This window comes from Sebastes umbrosus, chromosome 15, assembly GCF_015220745.1.
Source record: "Sebastes umbrosus isolate fSebUmb1 chromosome 15, fSebUmb1.pri, whole genome shotgun sequence".
In the NCBI taxonomy this organism is placed as follows: Eukaryota; Metazoa; Chordata; class Actinopteri; order Perciformes; family Sebastidae; genus Sebastes; species Sebastes umbrosus.
Window position 1 is genome coordinate 14132041 of NC_051283.1, and position 22663 is coordinate 14154703.

Here is a 22663-nt window from a genome sequence, read left to right on the forward strand (position 1 = left end):
AGAAGACAACACTAGAGTTAAATGCATTAAGACAAGCTTACTTTATTCATAAAGATCTTTGCAGTACACACTTAAACCACCGTCCTGACATTCTCACATGAAAAGAGGCTGCGTCGGACACATGACATACACACACATTTGCCTTTGTGATTACTGGGCATGTGCAATTTTTAAAGCCTGAATACAACACTGTCAGGGGGGTCACTTTGTAATGACAGAAAATAGACAAGCAGTGATGTGGAGACATGTATAAATGACACTCATTCATGATGTGGGGGGACCTGCACACAAACTTTTTCCTCACAGTTTTAACTTTTAAAACGTGGAAGTACGTAACAATAAAAGTGTCTGTAACTTAGTGTCCAGCGGTTTGTTTTGCCTAAAACGTGACATTATCAATAAAATAAAAGAGACCAGCCCAGTTTTCTCACCAGCTGTACCAAAGTAAAACATCATTGGTCCGTCATTCTGTCATCACTAAAACATGAACAATGAGGGGAGGCGGGGTCACGACAGTAATTCACAGGTCTCTCCACAACTTATACTTATTTTCATATGTACAGTACATTCAGAATAAAGCCTTATTTAGTGCAGATACATGAAAACGTAGTGCTGTTTTTGTTTCAACCATCTGACGTCTTATACGTACAGTTGTACTGTAAGTTTGGGAGAAATCACTCAAAAAAAAAAAAAAAAAAAAAAAAAATCTCCACCACACCGCTCTTCAATTAAATATACACACTCCGATGATTCTTTAAGACATATTCAGATCTCACTCCTCATTTACACTTTAAAAAAATTCCTATCCCCTTCTGCCTTTCCAAGCTTTGGACAATTAAAAGATGAAGATGTCTTAAATAATATTCAGGGTAGTTAAAGAACTGGAACATACTAAAATGCTTTCTCTTCAAAAGCCCTGGTTTCAAGCTCCTGCTACAATTCACTCTTTGAACGGTTTGTAGTTTTGAACACATAATTAATGCATGCACTACCAGAGGTGCTTTAGTCCCTTGAAGCAGAAAGATGAGCATAAAAATGATAGAAAAGAAAAGGACCATGGCACTTTTCCCGAGTGTTAATGATCCTTTTACCCATGGTGCATTAAAGGTGAAAGCTACCCTACTTTTAATAAAACACCTCGGTGGAGTAGCCGCCGCAGGACAAACTTTCCCGGACTACATTCTTTCTAACCTTTGTTAAGATTGCGAAAAAGTGCTAATGATTGTATATTAACAAGACGACTTAACCCAATCAAAATGAACTAATAGCTGACGACACACATACGTTTTTTTGCCCTTTTACGCCCCCCTTCATTCGATCTGGTCGAAGTTGAGCACGTGGCCGTCAAAGTGCGTGAGGACGTGCCTCTCGAAGAGCTGCTGCTGACAGTTGAGGGGGAACTGCTCGGAGCAGACGGGGCAGACCTTCCAGTGGCTTTCCACGTGCTGCTCGAAGCTGCGCTGCTCAAAGTGGGGCGGGAAGATCACCTCGCACAACGGGCAGCGCTTGTGAACGCTGCTGGAGAGAGAAGAGGAGAGGATGGCGGGGAGACGCATCAGTTTGGTTGGGATCATACAGTGGGAATGTGTACACTGGCTTATTCTGTATATTAGTCCACTCAGTTAAAACTAGACTTTTATACACATCTAAAACATCTCCATACAGTATGTATTGTATACATGTGTATTATGTATATGTACTGTATATACATATTGTGCATGTGCATACATAGATACATATGTGCATACAGTATATGTATGTATGTACAGTGGAAACCTCTTACTGATCACGTCCGTCCGGGTCAAATTGATCATTATAAGCGGATGATTATTATAATTTTTTTCTTTATTTCTCATGCTGATTACCATCTAATTGTTATTTATTACATGCCTATAAAGTAACAGCTTCGCTTTTTACTGAATTTTATTGACTGTTTGAAAATACAGTAGCTTACAGCTGTTTCAGACACTTTTCAAATTACATTATAGTACAAATTAAATGTAATGTGTATTATTCAAATACACTTTAATACAGTACAGTGCTGTATATAAAATATAGTTTACTGTAGTTCAAATTATAATCAAGCTTTAGCCTAAAACAGTATTGTGCTGTTTACAAATACAGTGATGTCAGTAGTGCAAATAGTCTACTAAGCCACAGCTTGGCTTTTTTTTTTATTTTCAACAGGCCTGAATATAAACTGCAGCCTTATAATACCGAACTGGTATCAGAGTTTGAAAACAAACTTATTCATAAAATACAGTGTCATCATGGGAGAAAAGTGAAAAAAAAAATAGAATTACGGTAGTTTTAAAATGTTTTTCCATATGTTGAACACTTTAAGCGGACTACTTGATTACTATAAGCAAATTATTTAAACAGCATTTGTATAGGAATGATTCTGTCCCAAGCTTTTTGATCCATATATAAGCGGTTGTTCACTGTAACCGTGATCACTATGAGCGGATTCCACTGTATGTATTTTGTGTTTAATTCCCACTTTTTGCTCCAACTGTTTTGTTTGTTACATGTTTTTGACTCTGAATCCAGAGCTTTCTATGTTGTTACATAACACGTTTGTTTATTCCATATACAAACAAAAATGTCAAAACAACACGTTGTGGTTTTAAAGGGCTTCATACTTAATGGACAGATATGACAGAAAAGTTCGACAAGAAAATGGACACATTTTGATAATATCTGTGGGGAGGAAAATTCAACCCCTCGGGGTACACAAGACTACGTAATACTTCACTTGAGGAAAAAATATTTGCCCTGTTTTTTCTGAAATAATGAGATCATTATCTCAGCAATTCTGAGAACAATTTTTTTTCTTTCTTTTGGGTCGTTTTTTGTTTCTTTTTCAGTGAGTCACCACAGTGATACACAGTTAAATCATAACTGCACATTAGTTTAATCCCGTTTTATTTGGTTTTGAGATATTGGGAGCTACTTGTGTCTTTAAGCTATATAGATGGTATTGTTATTAGTTTGTGGACTTTGCGCAGGAACCTCAGGACTTTGTAGTTGTCCAGACGTAAAGCTCGTTCTGATCTGACGGACTTTTGTGGTGTTTCTCCAGGATCAGTTGAACTGATATGGCGTGCTTCACAAATATAAGATGATGCATCTGAAATGCATTCAGGCTGTGCTATGTGGCGTCTCGAGAGACAATCAGGCAATTGTGCCTCAGTCTCACTCACATCATCCATAGTGTTCTCAGTGCTGGATTAAACTAAACCGGCTTGCTTCCATGAAATCGAGCCCTCAAGTAAATGAGAGCTTCTTTGCAGGATTTTGAGGTATTTCGTTAATTTGTAAAAACAGAGCTTTTCTCAGAACGAGATAATAATCTTGTTAATTCAGAAAAAAACAGGGCAAATATTTTTTTTCTCAAGTGAATGCATTACGCTTCTGTAAATGACCATGAAAACTGCCACTTCTTTTACTCTGTGATGTCAGCTTAGCCACCCTGCAGGACTGGCCAAACAGTAAGGGATTTTAATAGCTATATATTTTTTTATATTAGCCTTGTTTGGCTCACCACTGGGAAAAGAAATCCCTCCCTAACTTCTCTTTGTTGTCCCTTTTTAATCAATGTCTATTTATTCTGCAGTAATTATTTATGTGTGTGGGTGGGCACACTACCTGGAGTCAAAGCAGAAGCTGCCCCTGGCTTCTCTACGTCTACTGGACTGGTGATCACAGGTCGGCTGAGCCCCATCAGCAGCCTATGAAACACAAATGCACACAAAAGGATGGAAATTGATGGCCATCTATTTGCCATCAAAGATATGTGCTGGCATGTTTCTATTTAAAGAAAGAGCAACACACAGTAAACCTTCCTCGCTAGCCCTCTATTTCACTTTGCTCCCAAACAACAAAAAGATGTAATCCGACAGACTAGCTGATCTTGGGTTTGTCCCTTTTGCAAAAACCCCCCTAATTACTCTCCAAGCCCTTGTTATCTTCGTCTCTCTTGAGCTCTGAGGGAGTGACGTTAATTAGAGCTTTATGCAAATGAGTTCATAGCTTCATCTTTTAAGGGCAAGCTACTATTCCCTTCTATTCAGTGAGGAGGAGCACTCCAGAGACGGAGAGCGAGGGATTACTGTCCGTGACAGCAATTTTTTGGATGCTGAAAAACACGACGTGAGGGTAGGAAAGGCAAAGGCTGGGATCACGGTTAGTTTGTCATGCATAATCTGATGCATGTGAAAACCTCAATTGATACAGATACTCAAAAATAATTCCAATTTTTGTTGGCTTGTTAGTGAATGTCATACCAGCCTGGGGTTTTCAGTTCGCTGGCAGTGAGTTTCCATCCGGTTTGTGTGTTTTTATTATTGCACTTACATTTCGCGGCTCCTCCGGCGGTTGCTCCAGGTTGTCGGGAGGGCTCGTGCTGCGGGAGGGCTGGATGCAGACCACCTCTGGTTCCCAGCCTGGCGCCCCGGGGCCCGGGCTCGGGGGTGTGATTGGGGGTGCGCAGGGAGGGGCGCAGGGTGGAGCCTCGGGCGGAGGACGAGACATGTGCTCGGGAGAAAGCGAAACATCCACCCGGTCTGGAAAAAAAACAGTAAAACATGGAAATGTTGTCCTCAAATAGAGTGCTGCAGGACTAAAACCTGGAAATGAGTTAGCATTTTAGCACTTCCGGGTTCCGTCGTCTCGTCGTGGGTTTTTGGTTAGAGGTCTGAAATAAGGTCTGTGGTTAACACAAGCTTAAGAGATTTTAAGGTTTTGTTCTACGACATGAATTACATCAGTAAACATCCCACTTGTGAATTTGGAAGCTTTTATGTGTCTTAAAAAAGGTGGTTGCTAACAAGTGGCTAAATGAGACTACTAAAATCATTCAACCGTGGTGTAGTTTGTTTATAGCTTTTAACTTCTGGTGGTGGTGTTGCATTTACGCTTCAAAAATCACAAAAGCGGTGTTCATTTGTATAGATGATCTTGCTGAATAAAACGTGTAAGTATCATATACGTTTGTTTGCTCTAGAGCAGCAAAATATAACTGAAGGAAAAACAGACAGATGCAGAGTCGAAGAGAACATGAAAAATTTATCAAAGTTTGACTTCCTCTCACCTCTTGTGGTGTCAGTGGAGTAGGGGTTGCCGTACTGCAACTCAGCAGGCCTGTGTGGAACCAGTGGTGGAGGAGAGGGGTCCTGAGGGTACGGCAAGGGGTAGCGCAGCATCATCGGCTGCCTGATCTCAGCACCCTGAACACCAGTTTCCTGCTCCCTCTGCCTGGACACGAAGCGCTGCAGCTCCTAGAGGGAGACGGAGACGTTATCCATTCCTGAGTGTCACAGCACCTCACCGGGACAAACTACATATTGTTAACAGTGGGCAACCTCTGGTTCTGAAAAGTGAAGCCAATGCGGAAGTGCCTTAAACTTGTATTCTTTCTAATATCCAGCAGGGGGCGACTCCTCTGGTTGCAAAAAGAAGTCTGATTGTATAGAAGTCTATGAGAAAATGAGCTCTCACTTGATTTATTACCTTAGTAAACATTGTAAACATGAGTTTATGGTCTCAATCGCTAGTTTCAAGTCTTCTTCAATACAGCATGATGTTCATTTAGTAAATTATGGTCCCATTTAGAGTCAAATAGACCATAAAGCAGGGGATGCTTTAGGGCGTGGCTATTCTTATCTTTACATTTTCATACTATACATATTTCCATGTATTTCAGTATGATTTTCCTTCCACAGTTCAAAGATCTTTGTTGTTGCTAAAATGTGTAAACACTGTCAGCACACGCCAACATTATATGTTGGAAGAGAGAAGGACTGATGCTCTGAGGAAAATTCAGTCGGTGTTTCCAGAGCACATTTTCACTGTTGGAACCAAGTAAGTGTTTTTCAGCTCAGAGTTAAGTTTCCCTCTACATTGTTTCTGCCCTTTGTGATTATATCTGAAGCAAGAGCATTAGTACCCTACTCATTACTGTAATGGGTGTCAGACTCTGGCTCCCTCTGCTCTGGCTTTGCTGATAAAGGCACTCGCCCTCTCTCGCTTTTACTTCCCTCCTTCCTCTCGCTCTTCCCCCCCCTGACCTCCTCTCTTGATGACTTCATTAGTGCGCGGCTATCAGGTTTAACATTTAAACCAGGGTTGGGAAGGTGAAACAGACACGTCGCCTGGCATTTGCACTGTCTAATGGCACTGTACCCGATGGGCGAGAGAAGCAAGTATAGATGTATTAATTAGTGGGTAGTGGGGAGTATGGAGAAGAGAAGGAAAGGCTACAGGAAGGAGTGCAGACACTGCATTCAGTTAATATGGCAATAATCTCTAGAAGCAGCTATATGAATGCAGAATCTGAAGGCAACGGGATAAGATTTTGGTATCGGAAGCGTTCTGGTGTCCGTTTATAGTCCGAGTAGTATTGACCAATCATATTGGTGCGAGCTTTGGTTGCATGAAGGTAAACAGTCCGTGTGTAGACCAAAAGAGGCGGAATGTATTGAGCGAAATGCAATCTTATAACCCATCAATTTAGCTTTTTATTAGCTTTTTTTTTAATTATCTACATTCATCTGTTTATAGAGATTAGCCGAAAAGTTGTCTGGACCTAAAAAACCTACAAAATGTATTGATGAAGTTGCTAATCAGACTATAAACAATCACCGGAGAAAGGAAGAGGAAGTCTTGGCCTGGATATCCGTTATCCACATATCTACTGGCTAAACCGGAACCCCAAAAGTATTGTCCGTTGCCCCCAGAGGCTGAATCGTCGTCAGACCGATAGCCGATGGATTCCAAGATTGATAAGGCAATAGCTTCACTCAATTGAACCATTCAAACTGATTGATTGCCGTGCGTAGAGAGAACAACAGCATGATAGAGATGAAAGCATGACCTGCTGCTGTCTGGCTACAGACTGTGTCTGAGACCGTTTTACCTGGTTCTTCTAAAATAGGTGCTTTTTATTTATTTTATTCAGAAGATTCTGTCTTGTTCTGTGTAGGCCTTTCAGTGTTACATCTGCTCCTTGAACATTATGTTTCACGGTAACCTGTCTGCCTCGGAGCCGCACCCTCTCCGTGTTGTGTGTGATTGTCTGCAGGTGTGCCGGAGTCAGGGAGGAGCCACCAGCTGCACTGCATCACCATCATCAAGATCTCCACACTGCTAGTTCGTGGTTGCTACCACAGTTAGTGCGGCCACATTCAAGCCATCTTTTACTATTCTGTGTCCTCTTTTGCCTCGTGTTTTGCTTGCTAGTAACCATATTTTTTCGTCTGCTCATAGTCCTGCCTCCTTGACTTGACCTTTGCTGGACCTCTTTGGATTTGAACTGAATCCCCCTGCTGTATAGTGTGCACTTCTCGTGTTGCTGCTTTACCTCCTGTAGCTGCTCCTTGTCTCTGAGGGCCTGGGCGAGGTTGCGCTTCAGCTCTGTCACCTCACTGGCTCGCTCTGCCATGTGCACCTACAGACAGGGCACCAAAAAAAAAAACATAGTAACATCAGGCCAGAGTTCATAAAAATGCAGCACATAATGATTCTGTGTACAAGAAATAACATTCACTATATATAGATTTTAATATAGAAATACTCAAAGATGATTAATGAACAATTAACACTGAGACACAGGATTAAAACGTGAAGTCCTTTGTTGCATCATTCCTCATCTCTCTCACCTGTCAACCATCTAATGGAGGTATAAAATGCCCCCAAAAATGATAATAAAAACACAAGATAAGATATTAGCTCATGCTGTTTTGCATGCAGACAATTATTGTAGCTCCTCACTGCTCCAAGTAGGGCAGAGGTTGAACAATAAAATAACTAAGGCTGCAACTAACAGTTACTTTCATAATTTATTAATCCCATGATTCTTTTATAGTTTAATTGATTAATTGTTAAGTCTATAAAGTGTCCCAGAGCCCAAAGGCAACATCTTAAACTGTCTTGTTTATTCCGACCAACAGTACTAAACCACACAGATATACATTTTAATATCACATAAGACAAAGAAGTGCAGCAAATACTCACAACTGAAAAGCTGGAACTAGGGAATGTTATGGCTTTATAAATGCTTAGACACGATTAATCGAATATTAGAATAGTTGTTAATTAATTATCTGATCATTGACTGATTGATTCAGCTCCAAAAAAACATAAATGGTGGCAGATTCTCCCAGAGTTGATGGAAACGACTCACTGATACGAACCCTTTCTCCGTGTATTTCCACTCCATTTGTGTTAACTGACTGAAGATGAATATCAGTCGGTGTACACACAGACACGCAAGTGAACTCAAATATTTGGTCGGTTGAGTTTTATTTAACCTGGAGCGCCATCAAATGTGCAGTGCCTACTGTAAAACACACAGCTAAAGCCACAGAAACACGGTCTGTGTCCAGGGCCGACTGGAGCAGACCGGGGGATCGTAGTAAATCTCTAACTTTCTAACAGGACTGACCCTGTGGGATAGTTTACATGGCTAGTTGCCTGCTCTTCTCTCATTTCATCCTCTCCCGCGGTTTCTCTTTCTGCTTCATGTCTACTTTTTTCACTCTTAAATTCTCTTTGCTTCTTTGGCTTTCCCCGTCATTCTCTTTCATCTCCTTTTTGTCCTCTCTTGCTCTCCCCCCTCTTTCATGAATTTACTGTGCAGCATTAGAGGGTTAAGTTCAGGTGAAAGGATTCTGCAGCCGTGTATTTCTGTGCCCCCCCCCCCCCACCCTCCCACGCCTCTCCCTCGGTCCATCCTCTGGGTGGCTGATGTAAACAGCCGTAAAGCATGGCGCTCTGCGGCTGCCTCTCTTGTCAGTCTCCGGGGCCATTAAGAGCGGCTCGGGGCCCGGGGCACTCGCCTCAGACAGGAGACTCTATCAAAGACAGGGGAGAGCCTTATTTACAGCGCCGATAAACACACACTCACTCAAGGAGATTAAACGCCAGTAGGTACTTTGGCAGACGTTCGCACGCAAAATGCAACAGGCCCGCGTAGACGCAACGAGCTCAAGTGCTCGGATTGAATCACACACATACCACACACATAGGCTCATGTGTGGCACTGAGTAACCCGGTTACTCTGGTTAATGCACATGCTCATGTAAACTGGTATGAACCTTTGCTGCTCTGTGACCAAGTGTACTCGCTGCTATTTATAAACCAATTAACTCAATAATTAGCTCATCTATTTAAGTGCCACTAGCTAAACCCTGTCTCCTTGAGTCAGCCGTGGTAAGACAATTTTAAAAGTTTTGTCTTAGAATATTTTGTACAGTGCTGTCCTTATTAATTAAATAAAAAAATATTCAATATTGACAATTAATTGTTCAAGTAATTTACCAAGCAAAATTAAGCAGATAAAAGCCAACACTTGCTCATTCCAGCCTCTCAAATGTGCGGACTTGCTGCTTTTCTCTGTTTTATATTATTGTTAATATAATATCTATGATTTTTGCAAAGTTATTTGGAAATTATAACCTACAGTACTTGAAGATGTCGACTCTGGAAATTTTGAATTAGCATGTATTACTATTTTGTGACATTTTATGCACTAAATTGACTAAGTCCAAATAAAATAATTGTAGGTTAATCAATAATGAAAATAGTGTAATTTAAAACCCTAATTTTGCTTAAAAGGACACATTTTTTTTTTTTAAAAAAAACATTAAATAAAAAGCACTGTATTCATAATTATCGTGTTTTTTGTTTACACCAAAATGTATTTATAAAATGAGTTAAAGATTAAAGTTGAATACTGGACAAAATAACTAAGTAATAATAAGTTGGGTAAGAGTAAACTTTATAATGATTGTCCATTATGATTGGATCACAAACTCACAAGTTCATTTTCTTTGTGTAAGTAACTACATCCAGTGAAAAAAATATTAAAATTAAATGGACTGGAAAATTGACTTGTGAAAGGGGAGGATGGGGATTACAGAACGATCTGATTACTAAAAATGGAGTTACGTTCTTGTGCAATGAGGATAATGAGGAAGAGAACAGGTTTGTGTGATCTACACTGGAGCACGCTTGTTGTTTTAACTTAAATTTACTAAGGAAATGTTTTGCTGAGTGGAGGAACAGTAGCTGCCTTACTTAAGGGCTTGTACACAACGTCTGATCACTGATAGAGCACTGATCCCTCATGTGTTTGTGTGTCTTACTCTAAATCGTTCCTCCTCGTTGGCCAGCCGCTGTTTGAGCGTCTCGTTGATCGCACACTGCTGCCTCCACTTCTCCTCCATCATCGCCAGCTCCTCCTCCACCGAGAGTGTCTGTGCCTTCTGTGCCTTCTCCGCCTCCCCCATGCTCCTCCCCTCCACCTCCAGCAGCACCTGACGCCCCACAACATCCTCAGCCTTCCCTGCCGTTTCCGCCTCGCTGTTCTCTTCGGCGCTCTGCCTCTCCTTCTCCACCTCCACCCAGCTCGTCATCCTCAGGCTCTCCTCCGGCAGGCTGTCCTTCTTCTCCTCTTTCTCTTTGTCTTCTTGGTTTGCCTCTCCCTCAGCCTCCACCTCGACCCTCTCCTTTGGCATTTTCTCTCTCTGCCTTTCTTCCCTCTCTGTGCTGATGCACGCATCAGTATGTGTGGATTCCCTGTTATTAAGTTCTCGAGTGATTGTCAGCTCAACGGCTCCTTGTAGGACTGCAGCAGCTATATTCCCTGTAAAGACACACATTAAGAGTAGGACAAACATGATAGATAGTCAGCAGGACAGTTTTTGATTCAGGTTGGATATTTCAGTATAATCACTTTCTTTTTTCCTATAACAGTGGTAATAAAAAATAGGGAAAAAACACAACATGTTTAGTGGGTTAGGGTTACTTCCGACAAGACTTTGGAAAATCTCCAGAGAATATGCGTCAACTTGTTGTTTTAAGATGTTGCATGTTCGTGTGGGAGTAATACATCAGCACAGTATGAGAAAAAGTTTTGTCCAGTCAAGCAAGAGTGAGTCACACCACCCACTTACTTTCTTTTTCTTTACGTCATGAGATTGCGATGCATTACTGTTGATTTAAGGTACTGTTAGTGGAACATCTTCTCTCTTTTTCTACCTTTTAATTATTACTTTAAAGACAAAAAACAAACGTGAAAGTACCTTTTCTACAATTAATTTCTCTCAGGATATTTGAACATTGATGCACATCAAGTTTAAGCACTTGTTCAGACACACACATCTGTATATTCTATTGGCATGGTGTGGTTTGGGCAGTTATCCGTGGGAATAAGTGAAGTACAGAACATCTTCAAACAAGAAAATGCAATGTTCATCTCTATGACGCTGTTTTAAACTAGTTTAAGTGTTTCTGGATTCATATATTTTACAGAAACGTGCACAACTGTTTTAAGAAAATAATGTCATTATAGTATACTTAAGAATATAACAACATGCATATATATACTTTTGCGCTTGAATGTGTACCTGCTGTCGGTGACTCTGGACTGGGGGTCAGTGGCTCCTGTGTCGTCTCAGTGGATGCATTTCTCTTTGGCTCCTGCAAAACAAAACAACACACACAATGTATCAATAAAATATAATTGCCCTGCGTGTAATATTTCTTTTCATATGAGTCTTACTCTACAGTACTCACCCCCTGTGACTCAGTTGTGTTCAGTTTGGCCACCTGCCTGCGGAGGCGCTGACACTCCCTGTACTTCTCCTTGTAGTGCTCAGCAGCCATGTGAAGACGCAGCTTCAGCTCCTCCACCTCTCTCTGCAGCTCGGCCTCTGCCTCCGACACCACCATCATGCTGGGGGTCATATCCCCACCGGTCCCAACACCCTGGGAGAGAAGAGGACATTTTAGAGAAACCTTTACCATGGCTTGCTTCGGTCCAGGCCTCATCATAGCATCATAGCTAGATCATAGCATAGAAAAGTGAAAAGGCAAAGATGCAGAAGTTGGACGCTGACCACTTCCTTCTGTGCAGTGCTCCTCATGCGGTCCAGCTGGCTCTCCATGCGTTGGCACTCGGCCTGAGCATCAGCCAGACTGGCACGGAGCTTGTCAGCTTCCAAGCGGGCGCGGTACAGCTCAGTCATCGTGTGGTCACGGGCGCTGGCTGAGTCGCGGAGCTCCGAGGCCAGCAGGGAGGCATGCTGCCGGGACGCCTGGAGCTGCTCCTCTGCTTGACGGAGCTGCTCACGCACACGGACCAGATCTGCCTAAAGACATGTAGAAGGAAATTATATATGTAGATCAACAGATTTCTTACAAAAACAGACATACATATATGTGTACAACCACTGCTACCTTGTCAGCCTTGTGTGCCAGCAGCTCTTTCTCCAGGCTGTCCCGCTGGGCCACGCAGAGCCTGAGCCTGTCCAGCTCCTCTTGGAACTGGGCGATCGTCACCTCCCGGTTCAGCTCCACCGCCTTCAGCATCTGCAGCTCCGCGCTCAGCTTCGTGTTCTCCAGCTCGGTGCTGCGCAGGTGGGCCTGCACATGGGACAACACAGAGAGAAAGACCGAATGACACCGGCTTTGTTAGTCTAAATGCACCTTTTTATCCAGCCGTTCAGCTACGCAGAGCTTTTCTCCCACCTTGTAGAGGTCTCTCTCATCCTTCTCGTTCTTCAGCTGGCTCTCCAGGCAGTCCTTCTCTGCTGTGAGCTTCTTCAGACGGTCACGCAGACTGTGACATAAAATGAAGAGAAGAAGTTTTGCACAGCTTTCATCCTCAAACCAATCCATCGACATCATTATATTACACTAATTCTCCATTCAGTGCGATTCATGCTACTGTTAAGTAAGTGGACAACATCCATCATCTAAGGGGAGGAGGAGACAAGTATTTAATGCAATGCACTACAATATCCATGAAATAAATACCATCCTTGTTGAGGTTATGTTTAAATTTGTGTCAACTTAATCACTATTTTAGAGGATGTGCTTTGCATTATTTTGTGAATTGTAGACAAGTGGAATGATGAAGATGTTGAGGAAGCAGAAGGCAGGCAAGAACACCTCCTCAAAGTTACTTAAACAGTCACGTCCTCATAGAAATGTACGAGTTTGGATGATTGATGGTTTTGTGTGAGCGTTCTCCACTCACCAATCGAGCTCCGTCTCCTTCTGCAGGCCTCTCTGGGTGACTCCCAGCAGGTCCTCCTCCAGCTGGCGGACCCGGTCCGTGGCCTCCGTCAGCCTCCTCCTCACATCCTCCCTTTCTTCTGACAGGCCCTGCGACGAGCGCAGCAGATCCTACGGGGGCACAGAGAGGCAGCTGTGGATCACAGTGACGGACGCCACGGCCAATCACAGCAGCTGGATCAGCAGGCTGAACTTGGCAGGAGAACGAACGCTGAACAAAGTCAGGAACTTGTGCAACACTTGTGATTAAGCACAGATGGTGATAATTGACGGTCATGTTGCAAATAGAGTATGTTGTACATGTCGTACGTTTGGTTTTTATGCACATTGTATTTATCATTTGTACCTACACTCAGTTGCCACTTTATTAGGTACACCAATATAAAACTAACGCAGTCTACTACTTTTTTTAAAAATGGTTATTTCATGTTATTTCAATAGTGATTAAAATACTTAATCACTATTAATCGCATGATTGTCAATAGTTAATCACGATTAATTGCAAATCAATCGCATATCTGTTAAAAATGTGCCTTAAAGGGAGATTTGTCAAGTATTTAATACCCTTATCAACATGGGAGTGGGCAAATATTCTTGTTTTATGCAAATGTATGTATATATTTATTATTGGAAATCAATTAACAACTCAAAACAATGACAAATATAATATCCAGGTACTGCATTTAGCATAAAAAATATGCTCAAATCATAACATGGTAAACTGCAGCCCAACAGGCAACAACAGCTGTCAGTGTGTCAGTGTGCTGACTTGACTATGACTTGCCCGAAACTGTATGAGATTATCATAAAGTGTGCATGTCTGTAAAGAGGAGACTCGTGGGTATCCATAGAACCCATTTTCATTCACATATCTTGAGGTCAGAGGTCAAGGGACCCCTTTGAAAATCAACATGACAGTTTTTCCTTGCCAAAATTTGCAACAAGCTACTATGACATGACTGATACCAGTGGATTCCTTAGGTTTTCTAGTTTCATATGATACCAGTATCTTCACTCTAGCTTGAAAACTGAGCCCGCTACAACCTCCGAAAGGGTGAATTGCGTTAACGCCTTAAAGAAACTAGTGGTGTTTTTTTATTTCATTTTAAATAGTTATTTTTAAATAGTTATTTCCCTACCTCTATAGCCTGTTTATAGCCTCTATAGCCTGTTTCTAGTGCAGCTGTGACATGTGAATTCCCCCCTTGGGGATCAGTAAAGTGTTATCTTATCAATCACAAATCACCAGTTACAAATTATGACTGACGTGAGCCCTTTTGATGGACGCAGAACACACGCACACTGAGGTGTCTGAAGTTACTGAACAACAGCAGTGTGTATGTATGTAGTGAATGCATGCAGGGAACAACCTGTCTAGTATCAGTGGATTCCTTAAACAAATTCCTGGTGGAGCACAGCGGATCGCACAAGGTTGCTGTTCTCCGCGTGGTGTGACTGCTGTGGAAATGCCTTGTTTGAACTTGCTGCTAATCAGCAGTGAAGGACGTTAAATCATCCATAGCTAATATCGGCTGTGACAGAACAACATTCCTCTGCACACACCTTGCTTTTCTATATGTCGCGTGCACTCCTTCACACGCACCCACACACACACACACACACACAGAACGACGGACACACAGCTGCATATTCAAGGACATATGGAGACAGACAGATAGCACAGCCATCAATCCAAAAACAGACATGCACACACACCAATGCGTACTCAGGCCTGTCTCCCTCTGGGCTTGGCTCTGCGTAGATCACTGTATGATTTTTACGGCTGGCGTTTCGGGAAGCACTTTAGCAGTGCATAAAGACCTTATAAAAAGTGTTCTCGTAAAATTAGCAGCCACAAAATATGTACTTATGTTTTCATGTTAAACTCGGGATATTTTCATCAGCGTGGCATGAGCTCACGCACCTTCTGCAAAATGCTCTACAAAAGGAGAGACGCACACCTACTCGCACAAGTCGTATATCTGCAGATGGACATGCCTGATGAATGAAAAGCAGCACGGTAATAACAGTGTGTGTGTGTGTGTGTGTATTACCACGTAATTTATGGCGATTTTGTCCTTCGTAAAAAAAAAGAGCAGCGGACTAACTCAAAGCAGAGCTGCTCTTTTACTCTGAGCCTAAACCGGAGAGCGGCACTAGGGGGCGATAAGAGACTGGATTCACACTCACAATCTCCTTGGCAAGTTTCGCCTCTCCCCTCCTTCTGCCACCCCCCCTCTCTCTGCTTTCATTGAGGTGACTGGTTTTAGGTTTCTGTGCCAAGATATCAAATGAGCAACTCATAAAACACCAAAATCTGACTCATGCTGGTGAGTGAGTGATGGGAAAGTAAGAACTAGATGAAATCGAGGTGGACATATTTGTTGAATTCTGATTAATGTCTGATTAATGTCTTTTATGTTTACCTCGCTTTAGTCAAATAATTCATATGCCAACAAACCAACTGTGAAATGAAAACATTTGACACTGGGAGGGGAAAAAAAAGACAGGGACAGACGGACAGACAGACAGACAGGGAGAAAATAGACAGTGAGAAAGCAGTGGCCACTGAATCGCGTGACTGAGTGGTGTTTGTCCCTGAGGCTGGGCAGGGCTCTTTTTTTTTTCAGGCAGGCGGTTTTGCGGACTACCCTCCTCTCATTCCACACACACAGACTAAAAGGGTTTGCAAGCGGGTGGCATAATGAGCGTGTTTGTGTGTGCGCTTGCCTGTGCATGTGTGAATGCACATTAGAGGGGCCCTGTGGTGTGGGACCTGAATGCGAGTGTGAGAGCGAAAGGGGGGGGGGCAAGTTTGTGTATGTGTGTGTGTTTGTGTGTTTGACGTCATGTTTGTTCACTCTGTGGTCGCGATGGCATCGTCCCTGACGCCAGATGCCCGAGAAAACTGCGTCCCAATTCCGTTCTGGCCCACTGAGTCAGGTCGTTAAAGAGGGAGAGAAAGACTGGCGCGCACACGCACACACACACACACACGGATACAAACACGCACGCTGCGGCTCTGTGTGTGTGTGTGTGTCTCTCAAACATGGGCACAGATTATTCATAAATTCGGGCCTTTGAAGTTTTCAGACCTGTGATCACTGGTGAGGAACTGGCTCCACACACACGTGTGCAAATAGAGACGGTCTGTCTCTGTACACATTTACATACAAACACACACATGTGCAAACACAATGAAACGCTCGGTGTTGTTGTTAGAGACTGTTTTTGTGGTATATTTTATCCCAATTTACGCATATATTGAAATAATTTATATTTTTCTTTTGACTCATTAATTCATATTTGATTCATCATTGTTGTATCTATTAAGGTAACTAGATGATGATGATCACCTGTGGTGTAAGGAGGTGAGTTTAAAGGGCATCAGTAGAGTCTTTGACCTCACATTAGACTCAGACATGATGCCATGTTTTCTGCTTGTTAAAGAGATAACAAATCATCTGAAATGAAGGCAACAGTATCTGTGACTGCGGCATTGTGATTTAGACTGTTTCACATGTCAGATGAGAAAAATTGAAACCCCATAAAGGTGGCGGAGTTTAAAAGAAGTGTAAAAGAAGAGGCTACAGTTATATATTGTATTTTATTATTATGGTATTTTCAATTCTTGTTGTGAAGCACTTTGTAACATTATTATTATTATTATAATTATTATTATTATTATTATTACAGTTGCTAATTTCAATGTTACACAAACACCTTTTGATTAGTAATAAACCTTTATTTAATTATATAAATGTGTGTCAAGTAAAAGAAGCTTGCTGCCATCGCTCTCTCTAACCTGGTTGTGTGTCCGCAGCAGGCAGCACGTCTCCCTCTCCTGCTCCCTCTCTCTGGCCAGTCGCTTCTGCTCCTCCTGCAGCTGCTGCTTCTCCTCCTGGAGGACGCGCATGGCCTTCAGCAGCTCCCTGCGCTCCTGCTGCGCCTCCTCCACATGCTGCCAGGCATGGAGGAGGTAAGTTAAGGGTATGAAGAGAAAGAAGTGAGAATGGTACCTAAATCTTGAAGATCTTGGTGTTCGAGTCACTTAGTTTTTTTCCCTTGTAATGCCCCCAATCTTCGGACAGTTACAACAGAAAAAATGTTGTAAGATGCATAATTGTCCAGTTTTATATACAATTCAATTTGTGTTGTATGATGTATCTATGGCTAGATAGGGTTGGGCAATATGGTCAAAACCTTCTATCATGATATAGGTCATTCCATATCTCGATAAGGTCACGATATAGCATGAAATTTGAGTTAGTATGTGCTTGTTATTATCAATTTAGATGACGTAATTGTGTATCACGATATCTCGATATATGATTTAATCACGATACGATTCCACTGAAAGACAATAAATTATCAATTTGAATTATCGCCCAGCAAAATGTCTAGAAAGACAATAATTTAATAGTTTATTAATGCCAAAAAGGGAGATTCACTACTCAGTGAGGTCAGAGGTCACAGTCAGGAACCTCTGGATCTAGTATCTTACTGTAGGACCCCTTAATAGAGGCCAAGACCCAGGAAGATGGAAAATAGAAAAATAAACCATCTCGTGTAGCGTACCTCTAGAAGGCCAGTCTTGGTGGTGACGACGAGTATGTCTGAGTTGCTGTCGTCCTCGGTAACAGTTAGAAGCTCCTCCGTGGGTGTGGCTGACCTGAACTGGAAGGGCGTACTGGCTCCTCTGATGTCACCAAGATGCGTGACATAACAAAACTGGTAGAACTCTCCATCAGACTTAGGAACATAGTAACCTGGAAAGAGATAAAAGTGTGTTCTCTTTTTGTTTTTCTATTTCACTTAATCAAATAGTACTTATTTCATTTAATCAGGTAGGATTTAAAGGAGGCTTAGCCAAAACAGTTCTATAATATCTATTAAAAGATACTACACTGCGTGAAAAGAATCAGGCAATGCCCCTTTCACACAGAAAAGCAGCAGGTAAATTTATCGGAAAACATTCAATATACCCATAGGCGACACATCTAGAGCTGCAATTAACCATTATTTTCATTGTCGATTATTTCTCTCAATTAGTTGTTTGGTCTATAAAATGTCAGAAAATGGTGAAATCAGTTTTCCCAAAGCTCAGGATGACATCCTCAAGTGTCTTGATTTGTCCACAACTCAAATTTATTCAGTTTACTGTCATAGAGGAGTAAAGAAACCAGAAAATATTCACATTTAACAAGCTGGAATCAGAGAATTTTTACTTTTTTTCCCCTTAAAAAAATTCACAAACTGATTAATCGATTGTCAAAATAGTTGGCGATTAATTCAAAAGTTGACAACTAATTGATTAATCGTTGCAGCTCCAGACACATCATTTATATATGTGCGTATATTTCCCTGTAAGAGCTCACTGTGGCGCATCATTCACGTCAGGCCTGGTTCTCTGGGACGGAGGAGTAAGTACAGAACATCCGGCAGCCAACCGGTTTTACTGACTACTGACACACCACAGAAATGCTCTCATATTTTCACTGTGTAATATCTGACCGTTCCAGGCCCAGTAAAACCAGTTTGCAGGCCCTCAACCTGTGTGTGTGTATGTGTGTGGTTTGAGTGGTGCTCAGGTCCCAGGCCGCCGTTTGCGGTTGTGTTCCCTTATTAAATAAAAGTGCTGGTTTTTATACGCGCCGTAAAAATGGAGGAGTTACTTTGGAATATCCCAGGTCTGTAGAGTGGTTTACATAGAGTGTGTGTGTGTGTGTGTGTGTGTGTGTGTGTGTGTGTGTGTGAATGTGTGTACCTTGAAACACCACAGTCCTGTGCACAGTACTTCCTGGTTCGTAGTTTTCAGGCATAGGAGACCAAAGGAAGGTGTAGTAATCTCGGGCTGTGCTCCAGCCCACCTAAGGATGTAAACAGAAATGAAAATATTGATTCATAACAAAAAAAATAGTGCCAGACTAGACAGTGTAAATATGTACTATGTTGGAAAATGTTCGCATTAACATAAATTGTTAATAGCCAGATGACATTTGATCATTAGCTTTACAAAAACACACTGAATGAAGAAAGCTGGGGGATTGCACACAATGTTCAAGGCAAGAATGGAAACATTTAAAACCATGCCCCTTCATTCTTCCACACACCTCCTCCTCCTCCTCCTCCTCCTCCTCCTCTCACAAAAAAAAGAGGGGCAGTGAAGGTGTGAGAATGGGGTGGGAAGCCAGGGGGGTGTATGCAGCTTTTTTGCACACACATGCGCAGACTCGTGAGACGGCGGAAAACGACCCACGTGGAAACGAGGAAGGGGGTGGATGGGAGGGGGGAGAAAAGGTGAAAATTTTACACAAAATGGCAAGGGAGATGTAATTCTATGGATTTCATGTGTTGTTAGGTGACAGATGATGAAAGGGAGTTGTGAACATCATAACTCAGGTCGTGCGTCGTAAATCTGTCGCGCACAAACCGCACACTCTCCTCGTCTGGGCCGCTCACGCACACACACACACACACACACCTCGTTTCAACTCACATGTGCGATACATGTTTGTGACATTACATAACTGCGTTTCAGCTGTGGATAACTCAACCACCTGTGGCTCTTTTTTTTTTTTTTTTTACATTTAAAAAATGGAGAAAAAGTGGCACACGAGAAAGTTTCTCTTCTTTGGACAGCTGCCATATAGCAATCATATCACATTATAGTTTAGGCAGTTGGTTGACAATGGTGTACAGGTAATTATAGGATGCACAAAACCCTGGCAGGGATTAAAGATTAATTATAACATGTTATGTTTTACCATGTTCACATAAAAAATAATGTTTGCAGTGTAATACTTACATAAACAACAATCAATCAATTCATTTAAGTAAAAAAAAAAAAAAAAAGTCTAGGAAAAAATAAGGGCATTGGGAAGCGACAGTAAATCAACTGAGCTACTCAAAACATTTGTCAAAATTTCAGGTAACATACATAATTGCAGTGTGTGCCATATCAACACATTACACTCAGTATAATGCTACTCAAAACAAATGGTAATCATCAGTGTGGAAACCAGGGCCAAGAACATTCTTTCCACATCCAGCAGTATCTCAGCGAGAGGCTAGGCCTGCCATGGACACCTCCCAGGTTTTTTTGCTCGTGTGCTCACAGGGTGTTTGCTTAAGAGAGAACAGACATAAATAATTTGGCTAATTGCAGAGTGAAGTTGACTGACATTTCGCTAGGTACGGTGTGGCATTCCAACACGGGAGTGATGTTATAAAATAATCACAGGTAAAGCAGCTATCCATCACTCAGTCAAGGTGTGAGCGAACAGCGCGATGACACTTTAATTATATACCCACACAACGGGTTTCTCCCTGCCGACCCAACCAAACATGCCACAACCAAAAAACCTCCACGGGGCTTTTTAGGGAGTTGTGTATGTGTGTTTTAAATCTCAAACTAAACTAAACTAAACTAAACTAAACTAAACTAAACTAAACTGATGTTCGATTTATCATGTATGGAACAATCACTATGCTGGAAACTAGCCTGATTAGAGTGTACACTGTTGATGTTTACTGTGTATACATTGCATGCGAGTATTGCACATCTAGGAGCAAGTTTGTTCTAAAAGGAGGATCCTTATTATTGTGCTATTAACATGTTTCGCCACTAGGGGGTGTCTGTGCACAACTCAACTGAACAGCGCCTGTCTGTGCAGTCTGAGTCATCCTTTATTGCTCAGTCTCTCTCTCAGAAACAGGTAACGCCTATAGATGTAAAGGGTAAGAGAGAGAAAATGCTCGCTCCCTGAGTCATCTCTGCACAAAAGGTATCGCCCCTGGGAGGCGAAAAAACTCACATGACAAGAGTGTCATCAATGTGTCGATCGGAGGTGCTCAGTGGGAAAGTCAAATCTAATCACTCATTTTTAATTATCCACCAACCTGTTGATTTTTACATTAGGCTTCCCAAATATTAAAGCTGCTGTGATTAATCAATCAGCTGTCAAATATTAAATTAATCGGCAACTATTTTGATAATCAATTAATCGGTTTGAGTAATTTTGTAAGAAAAAAAGAGGCAAAATTCTTTGATTCCAGCTTAAAAAAAAAAAAGACAAAACAAGACATTTGAGGACATCATCTTGGACTTTGGGGAAAACTGATTGACATTTTTCACCATTTTCTGACATTTTATAGACCAAACAACTAATCGATTAATCGAGAAAATAATCAACAGATTAATAGTCAATGAAAATAATAATTTTGCAGTTGCAGCCATACCAAATACCCTCAGAAAAGTTCATTTTCTATTATAATCAAAGTGGATGATTATTATTTGTAAAAGCATGCAGAAATACTGACCTCTTCATCCATGCCCCACTGACAAAAAGAAGCAATTATCACAAGCTGAATGGTTCCTTATGTAAGAGATAATATACAGTGTCGCCCTTTCGGGGTTTATTTCACAACAATGACCTGCTCGCTGTATGTTATCCCGCTTATTACACACCTACTTAATTAAGAAATCAATAATTTGACACATAAATGGTCATCCAGACTGTGAGATCAGAACTGTGTCCATAGTAACGGTCTGTTATACATAGAGTGGTCTGCTATAAAGAAATAACAGATCGTAGTTAGCTGTGATTGACCAATCAGAATAGAGTATTCAACAAAGCCGTGTAATAAATATATATAATGGACCACTCAACTTGTGATAATTTCCTCTTTTTTGTCAGTGGGGCATGTATTACGAGTTGCGTCAGGGGCCTGCATCGCCCTGTCAGGGTTTATTTCACACCAATGTCCGGCTTGCTGTACATTATTTCTTACATTTTTTGCCAGAATGAAATAGATAAATATCTATGAACACGCAAAAAGCAGACATGTACATCAAACGGATTAAAGAAGCGCGGTCTGCTTGTTCTCCAACATGAAGCGCCATCAAACAGGTTTCATTAGCGCGGATTACAACAATTAAATTTTCCAATTGACTTTTTTCCATATAAACACAGCATCTTTATTTCTTTTTAATTGAGCTGGTGGATTTGAAGTCAGTTCTTAAACAACAATAAAATGTTTGTCTTTCGACTTTACGAGACATTAAGTTTCCTAGTTCACATTTCCTGTTAATTATGTGTGAGATTTGATGGCCTTGATAAAAGAGCGGAGCGGGAAGGTTGGTTAAGCAGGAAGCAGAGAACAGACTGATGGAAAGACAGAGGGAGAGCGAACAAGTGAAGTGGGGGGGTAAAAGAGGTCCTAATAAGAATCAGAGTGGTTCATAAAGAGCACCAAATGTTTGCCCCCCAGCGAGACCTACTGCAACCAGCCCACCGTGTACACTCTTCCTCTTTCCGCATGCAGAACAACCACACCAAAGCGTGTGGTGAGGTTTTAGGCATGTAGTGAAGAGGTGAAGCATTAGTGTCAAGGCGGATGTGTGTGTTAATGCACTCACTGCAAACCTATGGCCAATTAATAAAACCGAAACCCATAATCCATCTAACAAACACGTATGTAATGAGCTGGGAGTAGCTCCAATCTCTCTTTGTAACATAAATGATTCAGATTAATAACAGTCTGGTCTTTAATTGATCATGTCTGACGATGTCTTTGAAGC

At 41.6% G+C, this 22663-nt stretch overlaps 1 protein-coding gene across 5 annotated transcripts in view; it reads right to left on the reverse strand.

Moving 5' to 3' along the window:
* Positions 1–22663, reverse strand: part of tax1bp1a (Tax1 (human T-cell leukemia virus type I) binding protein 1a) — a 28962-nt gene that overhangs the window by 2815 nt on the left and 3484 nt on the right. Inside the window, exons 2-17 of one of the 5 annotated variants that reach the window (XM_037794052.1) lie at positions 18848–18950; positions 17659–17849; positions 16886–17041; positions 13043–13191; positions 12532–12622; positions 12241–12426; positions 11901–12152; positions 11578–11769; positions 11409–11481; positions 10146–10645; positions 7361–7447; positions 5093–5279; positions 4357–4565; positions 3649–3731; positions 1295–1518; positions 1177–1186 (exon numbers count right to left, since the gene is read on the reverse strand). In XM_037794052.1, the coding sequence (XP_037649980.1) occupies positions 1311–1518; positions 3649–3731; positions 4357–4565; positions 5093–5279; positions 7361–7447; positions 10146–10645; positions 11409–11481; positions 11578–11769; positions 11901–12152; positions 12241–12426; positions 12532–12622; positions 13043–13191; positions 16886–17041; positions 17659–17849; positions 18848–18950 (2667 nt within the window). In that variant the 3' untranslated portion in view covers positions 1177–1186; positions 1295–1310. Of the gene's footprint in view, positions 1–17; positions 1519–3648; positions 3732–4356; positions 4566–5092; positions 5280–7360; positions 7448–10145; positions 10646–11408; positions 11482–11577; positions 11770–11900; positions 12153–12240; positions 12427–12531; positions 12623–13042; positions 13192–16885; positions 17042–17658; positions 17850–18847; positions 18951–22663 lie in introns of those variants that run through there. The other 4 variants (XM_037794051.1, XM_037794053.1, XM_037794055.1 and 1 more) reach the window with 4 other exon arrangements.